The sequence below is a fragment of the Dermochelys coriacea genome, chromosome 3 (assembly GCF_009764565.3).
Source record: "Dermochelys coriacea isolate rDerCor1 chromosome 3, rDerCor1.pri.v4, whole genome shotgun sequence".
Classification (NCBI taxonomy): domain Eukaryota; kingdom Metazoa; phylum Chordata; order Testudines; family Dermochelyidae; genus Dermochelys; species Dermochelys coriacea.
Genome location: NC_050070.1, coordinates 169,649,058 through 169,666,675, shown reverse-complemented (window position 1 = coordinate 169,666,675; position 17,618 = coordinate 169,649,058). Strand labels below are relative to the sequence as shown.

At 44.4% G+C, this 17,618-nt stretch overlaps 1 protein-coding gene across 3 annotated transcripts in view; it reads right to left on the bottom strand.

Annotated features, from left to right (window-relative positions):
• Nucleotides 1-5,583: 5,583 nt before the first annotated feature.
• Nucleotides 5,584-17,618, bottom strand: part of RD3 (RD3 regulator of GUCY2D) — a 43,504-nt gene continuing 31,469 nt past the window's right edge. For 2 of the 3 annotated variants that reach the window (XM_043511785.1, XM_038394273.2), the window contains exon 3: nt 5,584-9,895. In XM_043511785.1, coding sequence (XP_043367720.1) covers nt 9,598-9,895 — 298 coding nt within the window. In that variant the 3' untranslated portion in view covers nt 5,584-9,597. The remainder of the gene's footprint in view (nt 9,896-17,618) is intronic. The other variant, XM_038394275.2, reaches the window with a different exon arrangement.

Below are 17,618 nucleotides of genomic sequence, written 5' to 3'. Positions count from 1 at the left end.
GGGCTTTAAGTGAAGCATACATCGCAAGAGCTGGCAACATGGGTTTATCTTTGTTTCCTGTTACCAAGGACTGCCGTGTGGGCCACATCCATGCAGAACTGTTTTCACATCCATATGGTACAACCATCTCAAGTATTTTTGAAGGTTTGTAAATATCAACATTCATCTGCAGGTTAGTGTTGCTGCAGCAGCTGGGTTGAACTGCGGGGGGGGGGGGCATGACATATAGGGCAAGAGATCTGGATGAAACTGGAAGGAACTAGAACAATTGCGTGCATGGATGCGGGCTAAGGGACCTAGAGAGGCACAGAGTCTGGGCACATAAATGGTGGTATGGAGCATTCTTCAATGTGAACAAAAGCTTCCAACATCCTGGCACCACCACCCCTCCTGGGGATCACAGCTAAGTTAACCCATAGATATAAACTTTTGGCATTTAATAAAAAACCCAGAAATTTCCAAACATAAATCTGAGTTTCAATCTTACCCTCTTTTTCATTATGTTTCTGTGGAATCCAGCTGCCACCAACCCTCCCCTCAGTTTTTTCTTTACAAACTTCCTAACCCTCCCACCCCCCCATCATTTTAGGAACTTTTTGAACATTTGAAGAGTGAAGAGATTCAGCCAGGTCCTAATGGGAATACCATCCTCTTCCATTTACTTTTACCCCATTCTGTTTGCATTGTACATACAACCTTAACTTTGCCCCATCTTGCGCAAAAATATAAGTAGAGGTCAAAAGAAATTACTAGGACCGGTGAGTGTCCCATTCAAAGCATATGCTTCCACTATACCATAGCACATTATGTGCTACAACTTTTCATACTGGACCAACGCCATGTAACCAATGCGTATAGAACTCTGACACAACTTAATGTTCCCAGGGAACGTATTCCTCTTGAAATCCTTACTTACACCTAGGGACAGGTTTTCAAAAGTTTTTACCTGACAGCTAAGTCTGGATTTTCAAAAAAGCTCCTCTCTCATTTAGGCACTAAATGAAATGGCTAGATTTTAAAAAATGCGTAATTCCCCTCGGAGCGACTGGATGCTAACCGCTATTGAAAATTAATCCATTTCTTTTTAGGTGCCTAAATGGGAGCTGCTGAGCACAGAGCTCTTGAAAAATCTGGGCCTCGATAAATCCCAAAAAAGGAAATTTCTGTCTATATCCAACTGCATATTTCCACGACAGAATGAAACAAAGGAGCAGAGACGTGGGAGTCATTGGGGTGGGAAGATCAGGATTAATGAAGGTTAATTTAGCTGTGAAGATTAGAGTTTATTCTTGCTCAGATCTATACTTGTAAAATGACCCAAATAGTTAAAAGTTGTAGATTTTTTGTAAAATAATTTTTTGTGGGGGGAAGGGGATGTGGGTGTTAATATGACTATAATGAAACATACTTTCAGACTTTAAACATCTTTTGTTTTGTTTGGGAAGACATTACTTTGCAGTGTGTAAAATATATCTCGATGCAGAATCAACAGTACAGATGCACAATGCTTAAATTCATCTCCCATGCATGATTTGAGGGCAAAAGAATCTGTACTTTTTTAAAAATAAAAATTTGCTGCCAATAGTTAATTTTCAAAGATACCGTTGTTTCTGTTTGGTGACATTTCTGAAGTGCCCCAGCAGAGGGCATCATTGTCCATTTGAAGCTTAGGGAACATTTTAAGACTTGCAAGTGGGTTTTGGTTTTTTTCTTGTTATGAAACTGAACAGCCCCTGCAATTTGACTACAAGGCCCTGATCCTGCAAAGACTTAAGCACATGTTGCTTATTTGTGCACCTTTCCTAATGACTTTCACCTCATTTGTTGTTATTTCCCCACTTTTGGTTGTACTATTGAGACCAGAGCCCTCTGGGCTAACTCCGATTAACGAAGGGCAGAGTAGAACCCAATATTGGTTTCAAAATCACTGTTATTAACTAGAACACAGCTGCAGCATAGTAAGCTCTATCTTTAGGGACTCCTGGCTAGCAAGGGAATATGAAGGGCCAGATTTTCAAGAGTTCCCATTTAGGCACCCAAATGGAGTGGCTAGATTTTCAAAAAGGGCTCAGTACCCAGGAACTCCCACTGGGGGCTGAGCTTTTTTGGAAATCTGGTCTTTGCTGTTCACAATCTGTTTAACAAACCATTTCAGGCTTCTGCCGCCATTTCTGTATGAGAACTATATAAATAGCACCTAGCAATGGAAACAGTGCCACAGCTCGATTTAATGCAGAGCTGGACCAGTGAATGATTCATAAACTAAAATGGCAGCCTTTTTCTGCTTGATGCATCATTTGGTAGTGGAAAAGCAAGACGTGTGATCTAACCTGTGCTAGAGCTGGACCATGCCTGCACTACAGCTTCCATCACTGGTACCACAAGTATCACCACACTCAGATTTTCCTAGCACAGACATAGGCCAATGAGCACATGTAGCAGCAATAGGCACATCAGTGAGATCAAAGGGTTGTAGCTATAATTGTGTAGTAGAATGGAAAGCCAGCCTCGCTTTCAGTCGTTGGAAAGGATCCTGTCACTACAGCATGCTACGGTTCAGGAATACAGCAGAACCGGTGATCTTAGCAGGGGGCTCTGCCATTTCTTTGGGCAGACTTCCACTGTTGAGGAACAACAGATTGGCTCCTTTAGAGGATGAGCTCTTTGGGGACAGGGACCAGCGCACTGGGGCCCTGTCCTGGCCTCTAGGCACTTCCGGGATAGAAAGATGAAGTAATACTACTCCAGCATTAGCTGCATTGGTGCAGAAAAGCACATATGCATTTTCTCCCATGCCTCTGCTATGCCAGTCACTGCGCAAGGTTAGATTGATTTGGAAGAGCTGAAATGTAATTGTGACTGAACTATGGAGGTGCCCCTTGTATTAACTAGAGGGTTATAAGGTGGGGAGAAAGGAGAGAGCTCCACAGGTTCATTAATTTATAAAGCTGAGTTGCAAAACTTTCATAAATCATCACCTGGTTCACTGCTTACATGATAGCCCCCTCCATCTCTGTCCTTATTAAATTAAATTTAATATTTACATGTGCTCAGCACGACTTCAGTGGGACCACTCACATTGTGTAAAATCAGCCAGGTGCACAAGCCTTTGGGATTACGTATGGGCCAGATTATGGCCCAGTTAAGGTGGCTACACAAGAAAGTACAGCGCTCCTTTGTGCCAGTGACCCACATCAGGGTAGCAGCGCCAGGAGGAGGGCAGGCTCTGTAGGGCTGCTACCACTGTACCTGTAGATGGGACTGGGCAGGGCTTTGAAGGTCCTTCCATTGCACGTGGAACAAAGCAAAACTAGGAGACACCCAGAGTCACTATCTGCTTTCCAGGCTGCTCCTGGGGCAGCCCAACCGTTCATTGCCCCTGGCTGGGATGCCTGGGCCCTGACAGAGCTCTGTATGGACAATGCCCGGCACATTGGAGCCCTGGTTCTGGCTGGGGCTCTAAGCACTACTACAATGTTAATAACGCATGCTAGCACCCAGGAGCAAATACAACCACAGCAGCGACTTTAATGAGCACCACGTTAGAGTAAAAACATTTGTTTGCTCTCCTCACTTGCCCATTTTGAGGTGCACTGATTAACCCAAACAGACCTGATTGGAAACAGATTCTTTAAGCTTTAGATGCTGGGTTACAATTGTAAACCACTTAGCTTCAGAGAATTTCAGCTCCTTTGCAGTTGTTTAATCCTAGCTGTTTATCTCCTTAAATCTCAACATCTGTATGCTGCCCCGTTCACTGCTTGTGTGGCCGGGTGGCGTACAGGCATGGCACGTTGGATTTGGGCCTGTTACTGTTCACTCATTCTCCAGCACCTAGTTGGCACTATAAATGTGCATGGCACTTCACAGACAGGAAGACCTGGTCCCTGCCCCGAAAAGGCAAAACCTGGACAAGTGCTGCTACACACTGGGAGGGTCTGGCTTTCAGGGCTAAGAGCGTGCGGCTGTCTGGGTTGTCCTACGTGGCTCATGGTGATTCTCGCTCTATTTTTAATTGCTAGTTTTGTTTGTAGACTCACATGATGTTTAGGCTCACGAGGGAGATTTGGACGAGAAACTGGAAGGGGAAGTTGTTGCGGGGCGGGGAGAGGACACAAATTCTTGAGGTTGGGGGCAGAGAACAGGAAGGGAAGGAAAGGGTGGCAGCAAGAGCGGAGGCATGACAGACAAGGTGGCCAATGAAATGTGCAGAGGGCCTTGGGAGGCGGGAGCATGGTGCCAGAAGCAGACATCATTGGTCAGGATGAGAAAAGCCCCAAACTGTTTATGGCTGCTAATAACCAACTCCCGCAATGTTTGATGTTTTGCCAAACACTCATTTCTCCCCCTCCCCAGCCTCCGCTTGTACACCGACGCTGACAGAACTGGGCACAGTATTCTTGTAGCGGTCACCCCAGTGCCAAACACAGAAGTGAAATAAGCTCACTACTCTGATTCGAGATTCCCGTGTACAACATTGTGACAAACATAAGAGAGTCAAGCAGCTCCAAGCTACTGCTGTTAAAACTCTCAGCTCCACAAACAAGATGATCTTGCAGATGTATTCTGGGTGTTGCTGCCCTGAATTTCAGCAGGGCCGAGTACCCACAGCCCTCATTAGTGTCGGTGGGTGGTGTGGAAAACTTTGTGTGTCTCTTTCAATAGCCCAAAATCAGGCCCTCTATGATTTTGTGGAAGAAATAGGTGTATGGATTCGGCAAAAGCAACATTTATGGGACTATGTGATGATTTGGCTGTTCCCCCAGCCCCGGCCAGCACAGCACAGATAATCTCCTCCAGGGTGGGACTACGAGGAGCAACATTTGTAAAATCTGGGGCACGACTGGATGTTTCTGTGCTAAAACAAGATGACCATGCCTCAACTGAGCTCTTTAGAGCTGTGACTGCGACGGTGCCAAGTAGGGAGATCTCTATGGGCTTCATGGGAGCCAGGAGCAGGGCACAACAGCCACACACCCAGGTCCCCTCCTCGCTGCCTCTCTTCAGATACGCAGCGGAGGCATTGGAAAATGGTCTGATGGATCAGCTCCAACCCTGCTCTAACCCCATGGCCTTCTAAGCTTACTATTCATGCCAGGGATGAATTTGGCACTTCATGTATTCCAGAGGTTCTCAAACTGGGGGTTGGGACCCCTCAAGGGGTAGTGAGGTTATTATGTGGGGGGGCGGGGCATGAGCTGTCAGCCTCTATCCCAACCCCGCTTTGCCTCCAGCATTGAAATGGTGTTAAATATATAAAAAAATGTTTTTGATTTATAAGGGGGGGGTCACACTCAAAGGTTTGCTCTGGAAAGGGGATCACCAGTACAAACATTTGAGAATCACTGGTTTATTCATTCCTCTCTAAATGGTTGATCTTGCCTAGTGATTGGACTTTCTCCCACATTTTGGCATCTGAGAGTCCACTGATATCAGAGGCTCAACTGGAAACCTCAGGGAAATTCTGCAAAAGGTAAGCTGAAGTGTTTGTCCTGCTGAAAAGGAAGAGTTGTTTTCTTCTCTAGGAAATAGACATTGTGGTTAGAAAGGAGAGATAGTCCTAGTGGTCTGACATTGACCTGGCAGCCAGGTGCTGTAACCGCAGGTCTGACATGGACTCCAGCTGTGGGTTTGAGCAAGCCCCTGAAACTTTCTGTCTTGTCTCTCAAGGGAGAGCTACTGCTAATATAAGTCTGTAGTGTACTCCAATGGTGTCGATACTAATAGAGTTTCCTACTATGAGAGTGAGCACATGGCAGATACATTCCTTGTTGTAATAACAGCTGCATTTTATCAGAACGCCCCTCTTTGCTCAGAAATCCATCACCTATTGCATTGATACACCCAGTACTAAAGGTGCCAGTACAGAACATGCAAGTGCCTACAAATGACTGCAGTGCCACAAGATGCAATCCAAGAGCATTTAATACAATAGGTGGTTTTACTAATACATACAAAAGTTGATCATAGGTTTTTTTAAGTGTTTGGATTAGTGCTTTTCTGTTAGGTTTTCTTGTTCCATCTCCAGTGAGTGCACACATACCAGAGAGCTAAGACCAACTAATTCTGTCCTCAAAAATGTATATCTTAAACCAAACAAACACGCTCTATCACATGTAACTACACACAGAACACCATGTTGCAAACCAATGATCTGATTGTCAGATTTTCAGCTCTCTCTGACCCCAACTGGAAGTAGCCCAGCTCAAACTGGATCTCATTTTTGGAAGCCCTGAGTTTCATTAATGCAGCCAGAGCCTCTGTGCTCACTCGCTCTAGAAGAGCCCATATGTCTAATAAGAGACCAGAATTTCCAGCACTGTGCAAAAGTGGGCGTCTAGTCAGAATACTCAGCCCAGAGTGGTTCACGTAGAGTGGATGTAGGAGCTATTCCAGCACATACTTGGACAGCTGCTGAAGATTTGGTCCTGGCCTTAGTTTCTGTTGCCATCCTCCAGCTCTGCTTTTAGTCTGTGATTTGGGCAAACAGCATGCTGATGGAGGAGGAGTAGCTGAGTGGAGGGACCTGGAGAAACCCTGCATGCACCAGGCAGCTTGCACCATGTGCTTTCCCTTCTTTGCCGACTGCCCACAGCACTGCAGGACCAACTTCAGTGGCTTTGAGCATGTGAGTAAGGGTTTGGCAGGCCAGGCCCTGTTTGTGCAGAGCAGTCAGGAAGGTGGCCATCGTCCCAAGAGGGCTGCCTGTTCCACCTTGGAGTGCTGCTGGTTGGCTGAGGTGTTCCCCCCGACCCTTACTTCCTCTGCCTAGTGCTCAAGTGAACACCGCAGCCATATCTGATGCTGGCCCTGTGCCCGCGAGAGAAGAAGGTCTGTGACCCATGCACTCCAAACTGCTCTCTTCCTGCACCCAGTGCGGCGCGTTTCAGATTAGCTACCCCCTCTCTCAACAGACAGCATGGCAAAGTTATAGCCAGAACGATGGGAGAGCACAAGTGTTTCCTGAAGTGATAGAAGATGGTTTGAGGTCACAAAAACATCTCTAGTCAGCCACACCATTAATATTCTAATTCTATGCTGCAGAAGTCAGACCTAGCACCGCACGGTCCTTCCCCCTGGGCCATCCCAGCCCCTTGAACAAGTGGCCCGAAAACAGCCCATGAAACTCAAGCTACAGCTAGAAAAAGCTGCTTTTTTATAATATCCACACATGCTCACCCCCCCCACCTCCCTCCTGAGGCTACATCCACACTAGGAGCACTTTACCGGTATAGGAATACCAGTCTGCTATGTCAGCAAAGCTCTCCTAGCGTGGGGTGCAGCTTTACCAGCAAAGCTGCACTTTGTACCAATATAGTAACCTCCTCCCATGAATGAAACAAGCTACCTTCCCCCCCGTAAACAAAACAAGCTCCCCCCCCATGAACAAAACAAGCATTACCCCCCCCCCATGAACAAAACAAGCTATTCTGGTACTAACATTATCATAGTACAAATTATTCCCTGGGAAAAATTCAGGTTTCTGTTTCAATTGTTCCTTTCAAAGATTGACTAAAGCCAGCTAAAGGGCCGAATGTGCCCTTGCTGTAGGCAGGCATGACCCTATGGACCTGGCTGAAGCTGTGCCTGTTTGTGCCAATAGTAAATGTAACCCTAAATTGCTCAATAACTCCGTGTAGCCCTAATAGGCTAATGGGCGGATTGTTTCCCCAGGACTCATCCATGGAAGGGCCACTACACGCAGGGCCACTCCACTCACCATCCCCCCTGCCCTGTGCTCCAGTGGAGTCCTAAGGAGGCAGTCCAAGGTTCTGTGTGTATTTGTACAGGGAGAGGTTGAGCAAGGGGCATAAGCGTTGTCATGGTAAAGCTACCTGAGTTAACATAGCCTGAGACTGCATTACCTTCTCCGTGGCACCCATACGGTGCTGCCAACCCCAGAGAAAGAGTTCTGGGGCCATGTGCCAGTGTAGGAAACCCCACTGCCAGGAAGTGGGCTGGCGGGCAAATGGAGAGTCCAGTGACTCAGGGCCCTTGTGTGAATAAGCTTCACCTCCAGCCAATATCTGGTGATGAGCAGGTTCTGGGAGTGGGGTAAACCCTCCTTCCAGCATGCTGATCTGGGGTCAAACTGCCCTAAGCAAAGCTTGCAGGGAGACTCTTTCCTTTATGTCCTTCCCTATGAGTTTTCCCACTGGCTGAAGAGTCCCCTAGGTGTTAAGATTTAGCACTGATGCAGAATCAGAGTCTTTTCAGACAGCAGAGCCAGTCCTCCTACTTGGAGTTCTCCCTAAGGATGGCAGGTTGGGCCCCACTCAGAAATCTACAATGGCATTTTCCTGCATCTTCAAATGGCCAATTTCAGAACCTCTGTTTTGCTATAGTCTGTGAGATTTTTTTCTCCCTTGAAAAGATTGATTGCCTCACTAGCCATCAACCGGTTATATACAGACAAGCTCTCCTCTTAATATCCAGGACAAAAAGATTATGAAATGAACCTACATTCTTTCCCTACAGTGGAAATAAATTACATCAGCAATTTGTTGGAATGACCTCTAACACTCTGGGACATAGAAAGATCCCTATATGTGAATACTGATTTTTTTCTCCTGGTCATATACTCCAGTAATCTGCTTTCAGAATCAGCTTTGCCAATCATTTCAATGCATCTACTTATTAAATGGAATATGAGCTATAGCACTTACTGGAATTGCCTGGGAGTCTCAATATGAGACAGTTTTAATCCAGTTGGGTTTTAATACTTAGGTTTATAACCTAATCTCTCCTTGCAACAAAAATGAAAATTAAGGGGGACTCAGAGGCTTTTAATGGATCCTCAAATGTGCATGCACAGCCTTGTGTGTGTGCAGTATCTACACATGCCAGAGTCCATGTTAGTGCATGCAGACAGCATGTGTCTGCAAAGCTGGTAGGTAGACATCTGACTGACCTGCACATGCAAAAAACTGAGCATTCACAATTCTATGCAAAAATCGGCTGCCCTGGAAAATGTAACCCTCTATATCTAGGAAGTTTGTCATCTATTTTGCATGAGGCGACAGATTGTTTTACAATCAAACTGAGTGAAAATATGCTGGAATCAGTGTTGATGTAGGAGGCTTCTCTATAGCGCTGAGATGAATAGAATTTAATATCTATCTCAAACAGCTAAATCAGGGACCCTGACTTGGTGGGTCAAATCCTGCAAGCCTTACTGATGCATGCTCACATGAGTAATCCCATTTAACTCAATGGGGCTACAAGTCTCACGTGGTCGGGTGCATTGCATTTGCAGACAGCCGTGTAGAAGGCTGGGAGGATGGTGGTAATGCACCATGCACCAAACTGTTCTCCAATGAGCAGAAACACTCAAACTGAAATAAGAAATGACCATTGACCATCAAGTTAATGTAAACCACTAAATTATAGCTAAAGCTAGCATGATAGATGACAGAGACTATGTGCATCACCATCTGTCACTATAGCCACAGCTCCCAAGAGAGAGACAGTCAGAGGCAGACAGAAAGAGAGAGAACTGGGATGAAGGTGAAATAACAGATGGCTAGATAATGGTTAACCCATTCTTTAAAAACGAAACCAGCTCTCTCTCAAATCTCATTCTGGTTATTAATAAAGTCAGTAATCCTTGGCACTCCTAAACTCCGGCATACTCCATACTCTCCTGGTTGGTTCAGTGCCTCGCTCCACGTCTTCTGAAATGGTCTTGATGTTGCTGCTGAATGGGGAAATACTGGCCCGGGATTTAAATGTCATTAGGGACAGGCTAGTTTTGTGCTTTGTGTTCCACTGCCTCGCAAGCTTCTTGGCCTCTTCTTCCTCTTTGATTTTCTCAGTGGCTTCCTGCAGAACAGAGCGGAAGAGCCGGGCTACTTCCTGTACCTCTGGCTCGTATTCAGCAATAAGTTGCCGGAATCTGAAAAAGTACAATCAATGCACAACTTAAATTTTTAAAAAGCTGAGCATTAATCCATTGTTTGATACAGAAATTCAATTCCCATTGGGAATGGATTTGATCACTTTAATTTGGGGATATTTCATCAGCTCATAATGTCTGATAAGACAATTAGTCCAGTACAAATTTGGTACAGCACTGGTCTGTAATGCAAATCAGGGTGTATCTATAATAATAATGCTTCTATGGTACCTTTTCAGGGAGGATCTCAAAGCAGTTTACAGACACTAATGAATTTAGCCTCACTACAATAGTGGGGGTTAGAGAGACAGTATTATTTCATTTGAGAGGCAGGAAAGCTGAGGCAGTGAGAAGCAGAGTGACTTACCTAAGGTTGCACAGTGACTCAGTGGCAGAACTAGGTGCAAAGCCCACGACTTCTGACTCCCAGTCCTGTGGTTTAACCATTAAGCCCACCTGCACGTGGAGAGCATGTAGTTCCACTCACCTGACTCACATACTGATAGCATATATATTCTAGTTCTAGTTAAATGCTAGTGAATTACACCCATAAACAGACAGACATAACTGTTTAACGCTGAGGACTGCATATATTTAATAAAACCAAAACTATATGATGCTTGTAAAGCATTTGTAGATTCTTCTATAGAATTTAATAGTGAGGAAAGCAATAGATTTCTCTAGAAATTAAATTTGATGCTGCAGAAATTGTCCTAAAAACCTGAAGAATTAAGTTCTTTCTATAGGTTTTTGAACCATCCTATGGAATGTACTGGGAAATTACACCTCTGCAATAGAATTGTATAGTTTCATTTAAAATCCTACAGAAAGATTATCATTCCCTTGTATTCCAAAGGATTTTTCCATATGGAATGAAGTAAATCCATGTGTAAATTCAAACTGTGACTTTTACTGTGCAAGAATATCATTGTGAAGCACGACTATACTGGTGAATGGCACTGAATGAGTGTTTTAACAATAGTTTTACACAGCCAAACAGCTCAATGTGCTTCACTTACAATGCTAGCACTGTAAACATATATGAGCACTGCCCATTGCTGCCTGGTGCTGAGTGCACTCAGCTCCAATAAAAGTTAATGGGAGTTGAAAGTGCTGAGTACCTTCCAAGACTGAGCCTATAGTCTCTGATCCAAAGCCCACTGAAGTCAATGGAAGATCTCCCATTGACTTCAATGACTTTTGAACAGTTCCTTAATGCAGTAAACAAAGCCCTGATGAACTTTGACTATCGGAGGCTCTGAGAACCCCTGCTCTCTCCCAGTCGGACTGAGAGGGTCTGATTCCACCAAACCATACTGACATGAGTGTTCAGGATGCACATAAGCAGCACATGCTTTTACCATTTAAAATAATAGGCCAAACCGATTCAGATGCAGGGACTGAACAAATGGGGGAAGGGGCAATGCTTACGGGTTAATGTGTAATGGTGTTAATGGACAGAGACAATGTTGCTGGCACACTGGCAAAGTGTTGCTTTTAAGTAGTGCCCTTAAACTGTGTTCTTGTCTCTTGGCTTGGTCCAACTAAACTTCCAGAGATGGGACTATCCAAAAATGAGGTCCTTTCAACACCAATGAAGTAGCCTCAGCATGTACGAAAAGTGCCCTCAAAGGATCTTTCACTCCACAGGAATGAATTTGATGATACATTCCTGTGTTAGTACTCAGAACTCAGATTACTACAACTGAAATAATTTTCTAAATAAAATTAACTTCTCACAATCCTGATTATCTGTTGGACAGTGTGGCCAACAAGACTGGGATGGTCAGGTTTCAGAGTAGCAGCCGTGTTAGTCTGTATTCGCAAAAAGAAAAGGAGTACTTGTGGCAACTTAGAGACTAACAAATTTATTAGAGCATAAGCTTTCGTGAGCTACAGCTCACTTCATCGGATGCATTTGGTGGAAAAAACAGAGGAGAGATTTATATACACACACACAGAGAACATGAAACAATGGGTTTATCATACACACTGTAAGGAGAGTGATCACTTAAGATAAGCCATCACCAGCAGCAGGGGGGGAAAGGAGGAAAACCTTTCATGGTGACAAGCAAGGTAGGCTAATTCCAGCAGTTAACAAGAATATCAGAGGAACAGTGGGGGGTGGGGTGGGAGGGAGAAATACCATGGGGAAATAGTTTTACTTTGTGTAATGACTCATCCATTCCCAGTCTCTATTCAAGCCTAAGTTAATTGTATCCAGTTTGCAAATTAATTCCAATTCAGCAGTCTCTCATTGGAGTCTGTTTTTGAAGCTTTTTTGTTGAAGTATAGCCACTCTTAGGTCTGTGATCGAGTGACCAGAGAGATTGAAGTGTTCTCCAACTGGTTTTTGAATGTTATAATTCTTGACGTCTGATTTGTGTCCATTCATTCTTTTACGTAGAGACTGTCCAGTTTGGCCAATGTACATGGCAGAGGGGCATTGCTGGCACATGATGGCATATATCACATTGGTAGATGCGCAGGTGAACGAGCCTCTGATAGTGTGGCTGATGTGATTAGGCCCTATGATGGTGTCCCCTGAATAGATATGTGGACAGAGTTGGCAACGGGCTTTGTTGCAAGGATAGGTTCCTGGGTTAGTGGTTCTGTTCTGTGGTGTGTGGTTGCTGGTGAGTATTTGCTTCAGATTGGGGGGCTGTCTGTAAGCAAGGACTGGTCTGTCTCCCAAGATCTGTGAGAGTGATGGGTCGTCCTTCAGGATAGGTTGTAGATCCTTGATGATGCGTTGGAGAGGTTTTAGTTGGGGGCTGAAGGTGATGGCTAGTGGCGTTCTGTTGTTTTCTTTGTTGGGCCTGTCCTGTAGTAGGTGACTTCTGGGTACTCTTCTGGCTCTGTCAATCTGTTTCTTCACTTCAGCAGGTGGGTATTGTAGTTGTAGGAATGCATGATAGAGATCTTGTAGGTGTTTGTCTCTGTCTGAGGGGTTGGAGCAAATGCGGTTATATCGTAGAGCTTGGCTGTAGACAATGGATCGTGTGGTATGATCTGGATGAAAGCTAGAGGCATGTAGATAGGAATAGCGGTCAGTAGATTTCCAATATAGGGTGGTGTTTATGTGACCATCGCTTATTAGCACCGTAGTGTCCAGGAAGTGGATCTCTTGTGTGGACTGGTCCAGGCTGAGGTTGATGGTGGGATGGAAATTGTTGAAATCATGGTGGAATTCCTCAAGAGCTTCTTTTCCATGGGTCCAGATGATGAAGATGTCATCAATGTAGCGCAAGTAGAGCAGGCGTTAGGGGACGAGAGCTGAGGTAGCGTTGTTCTAAGTCAGCCATAAAAATGTTGGCATACTGTGGGGCCATGCGGGTACTCATCGCAGTGCCACTGATTTGAAGGTATACATTGTCACCAAATGTGAAATAGTTATGGGTCAGGACAAAGTCACAAAGTTCAGCCACCAGGTTAGCCGTGACAGTATCGGGGATACTGTTCCTGACGGCTTGTAGTCCATCTTTGTGTGGAATGTTGGTGTAGAGGGCTTCTACATCCATAGTGGCTAGGATGGTGTTTTTAGGAAGATCACTGATGGATTGTAGTTTCCTCAGGAAGTCAGTGGTGTCTCGAAGATAGCTGGGAGTGCTGGTAACGAAGGGCCTGAGGAGGGAGTCTACATAGCCAGACAATCCTGCTGTCAGGGTGCCAATGCCTGAGATGATGGGGCGTCCAGGATTTCCAGGTTTATGGATCTTGGGTAGCAGATAGAATACCCCAGGTCGGGGCTCCAGGGGTGTGTCTGTGCGGATAGACAAGCCATTTACAAAACACACTTTGCTTCTCTACAAAAGAAAAAGGACACTAAGCTATCTAAACTACTACATGCCACAAGGGGCCACAACAATGGTTCCCGTAACCCACCCAGCAATATTGTTAATCTATCCAACTATACTCTTAGCCCAGCAGAAGAATCTGTCCTATCTCGGGGCCTCTCCTTTTGCCCCTCCACCCCCACGAACATGATACAGTTCTGTGGTGACCTAGAATCCTATTTTCGACATCTCAGACTCAAGGAATATTTCCAACACACCTCTGACCAACATATTAACCCACAGAGACCTTCCTGCCAACACTACAAAAAGAAGGATTCTGGATGGACTCCTCCTGAAGGTCGAAACAGCAGCCTGGATTTCTACATAGACCGCTTCCGCCGACGTGCACGAGCTGAAATTGTGGAAAAGCAGCATCGCTTACCCCATAACCTCAGCCATGCAGAACACAGTGCCATCCACAGCCTCAGAAACAACTCTGACATCATAATCAAAAAGGCTGACAAAGGAGGTGCTGTCGTCATCATGAATAGGTCGGAGTATGAACAAGAGGCTACTAGGCAGCTCTCCAACACCACTTTCTACAAGCCATTACCCTCTGATCCCACTTGAGTTACCAAAAGAAACTACAGCATTTGCTCAAGAAACTCCCTGAAAAAGCACAAGAACAAATCCGCACAGACACACCCCTGGAGCCCCGACAAATCAGCGGCACTGCGATGGGTACCCGCATGGCCCCACAGTATGCCAACATTTTTATGGCTGACTTAGAACAACGCTACCTCAGCTCTCGTCCCCTAACGCCCCTGCTCTACTTGCGCTACATTGATGACATCTTCATCATCTGGACCCATGGAAAAGAAGCTCTTGAGGAATTCCACCATGATTTCAACAATTTCCATCCCACCATCAACCTCAGCCTGGACCAGTCCACACAAGAGATCCACTTCCTGGACACTACGGTGCTAATAAGCGATGGTCACATAAACACCACCCTATATCGGAAATCTACTGACCGCTATTCCTATCTACATGCCTCTAGCTTTCATCCAGATCATACCACACGATCCATTGTCTACAGCCAAGCTCTACGATATAACCGCATTTGCTCCAACCCCTCAGACAGAGACAAACACCTACAAGATCTCTATCATGCATTCCTACAACTACAATACCCACCTGCTGAAGTGAAGAAACAGATTGACAGAGCCAGAAGAGTACCCAGAAGTCACCTACTACAGGACAGGCCCAACAAAGAAAACAACAGAACGCCACTAGCCATCACCTTCAGCCCCCAACTAAAACCTCTCCAACGCATCATCAAGGATCTACAACCTATCCTGAAGGACGACCCATCACTCTCACAGATCTTGGGAGACAGACCAGTCCTTGCTTACAGACAGCCCCCCAATCTGAAGCAAATACTCACCAGCAACCACACACCACACAACAGAACCACTAACCCAGGAACCTATCCTTGCAACAAAGCCCGTTGCCAACTCTGTCCACATATCTATTCAGGGGATACCATCATAGGGCCTAATCACATCAGCCACACTATCAGAGGCTCGTTCACCTGCGCATCTACCAATGTGATATATGCCATCATGTGCCAGCAATGCCCCTCTGCCATGTACATTGGCCAAACTGGACAGTCTCTACGTAAAAGAATGAATGGACACAAATCAGACGTCAAGAATTATAATATTCAAAAACCAGTTGGAGAACACTTCAATCTCTCTGGTCACTCGATCACAGACCTAAGAGTGGCTATACTTCAACAAAAAGCTTCAAAAACAGACTCCAATGAGAGACTGCTGAATTGGAATTAATTTGCAAACTGGATACAATTAACTTAGGCTTGAATAGAGACTGGGAATGGATGAGTCATTACACAAAGTAAAACTATTTCCCCATGGTATTTCTCCCTCCCACCGCACCCCCCACTGTTCCTCTGATATTCTTGTTAACTGCTGGAATTAGCCTACCTTGCTTGTCACCATGAAAGGTTTTCCTCCTTTCCCCCCCCTGCTGCTGGTGATGGCTTATCTTAAGTGATCACTCTCCTTACAGTGTGTATGATAAACCCATTGTTTCATGTTCTCTGTGTGTGTGTATATAAATCTCTCCTCTGTTTTTTCCACCAAATGCATCCGATGAAGTGAGCTGTAGCTCACGAAAGCTTATGCTCTAATAAATTTGTTAGTCTCTAAGATGCCACAAGTACTCCTTTTCTTTTTGGGATGGTCAGTTTCACTTCTGTATTTTCATGAACAGAAGTCTACAGCATTTGAATAGGAGCATGTTTCAATGAACATAAACAATCCCAAAGCCTGTTTTCACTGACATTTAAAAAAAATTGAAATAATTTATCTGAGGTTTTGTGCTTTTTAAACAAAATGGGAATGTAGATTTAGCCCCTTGACTCTGCCCATTAAAATGTCAGCACATTAGGGGCACATAAGTGCAGCAAAAGGAATTGCCAAGTGTGACGCATGGCTAGAAAGGGTTAAACATCCTGCAAAATAAATAACTCTCAAAAGACATGTGGGGAGATAATGTTTGTGGTTTTGTGTATTTACATATGTATAAGTAGTGTGGACAATGTAACCAACAGTCCCTGTCTATGGTGTATTCTGATAGTTCAGAGATCAAAAGAACATCCTAGCATTTAAATGCATTTTAAACATGGGATATCTCGGTATTCATCTCTCTTTGAAATATACTGTGAATGGTGGAGGAACAAGCAAATTGCCTACGTTAATTCTATAGCTAAGTACTGGAGATGGACCTCCTTAAAAGTCATGCTAATTACCTTTTGAACTCCAACTTATCAAAAGACATGAAATTGTATAAAAGATCCTTGGGTCCTGATTCTGTCATCTCAAATCTGCTTAGGCTTCATCAGGGAAGTTTGAGTGACAAGACTGAGGTCCCAGTTATGCTGGTATGCTCTGAATATGATATATGGACATTGGACTATAACCTATGAACTATTTCAGAAAGAACTCTTTGCAACTACAAAGCTCACCACCTATGCTATGAATCTGAACCTCAGTGGACTGAACTCATGTCTCTAAGTATATTGATCTTTTAACCATACTCTTTCTCTGTTGTTTTTAATACATTTTAGTTTAGTTAATAAGAATTAGCTGTAGCATGTATTTGGGTAAGATCTGTAATATTAATAACCTGGGAGGTAATGTGTCCAATCCTTTGGGATTGGTAGAACCTTTTCTTTTTTATGATGAAATAAGTAATCTTATTTGACATTAGTACCCGGATGGAGGCCTGAGGCTGGATCACTTTAAGAGAACTGTGTTGTTTGGACTTCTGAGTAACCAGTAAGGTAATAAAGAAGCTGTTTTATGCTGACTTGGTAAATCTAGGTATTGGAATATCCACCAGTTTTATGGGGATTATCTGCCCCATTCTTTGCAGTTCACCCTAATTGAGTGAGTATAGCTGGCCCCCACTGGGACTCCGGTCACACCAAGTAAGGGGTGTTCCTAGATATAATGCGCAAAATATGTATGTGGAACAAAGAGGTAACTATTTCTCAGTAGGAAGAGTGGGCAGGTTATTACAGGCTCAAGGCAGGAGCCAGCTCACTCTCCAGCTGAGGTTTACATATCTATTTATGTTGCTGCTGGACAAAAATATATATTAACCATGGCAACTTGTGCATCACAGGAGAGACTGCCTTTCCTGAGACAAATCACCTTATTGTTATTTTTAACAGAGTAAATATATGACAGCAAACTTTTTTTCAATCCATAAGCCACTTTTGTAAACAGCTAGTTATTGAAAATGTTTATTTTTCTGTAATTTTTCCAACTAAAAAAAATGTATCGACTATCAGTCTCAGATCCTTTCCTCCTCATCTCCAATTTAATTTTGTTGCTTTTTGGCTCCTTAGGATGAGTCAA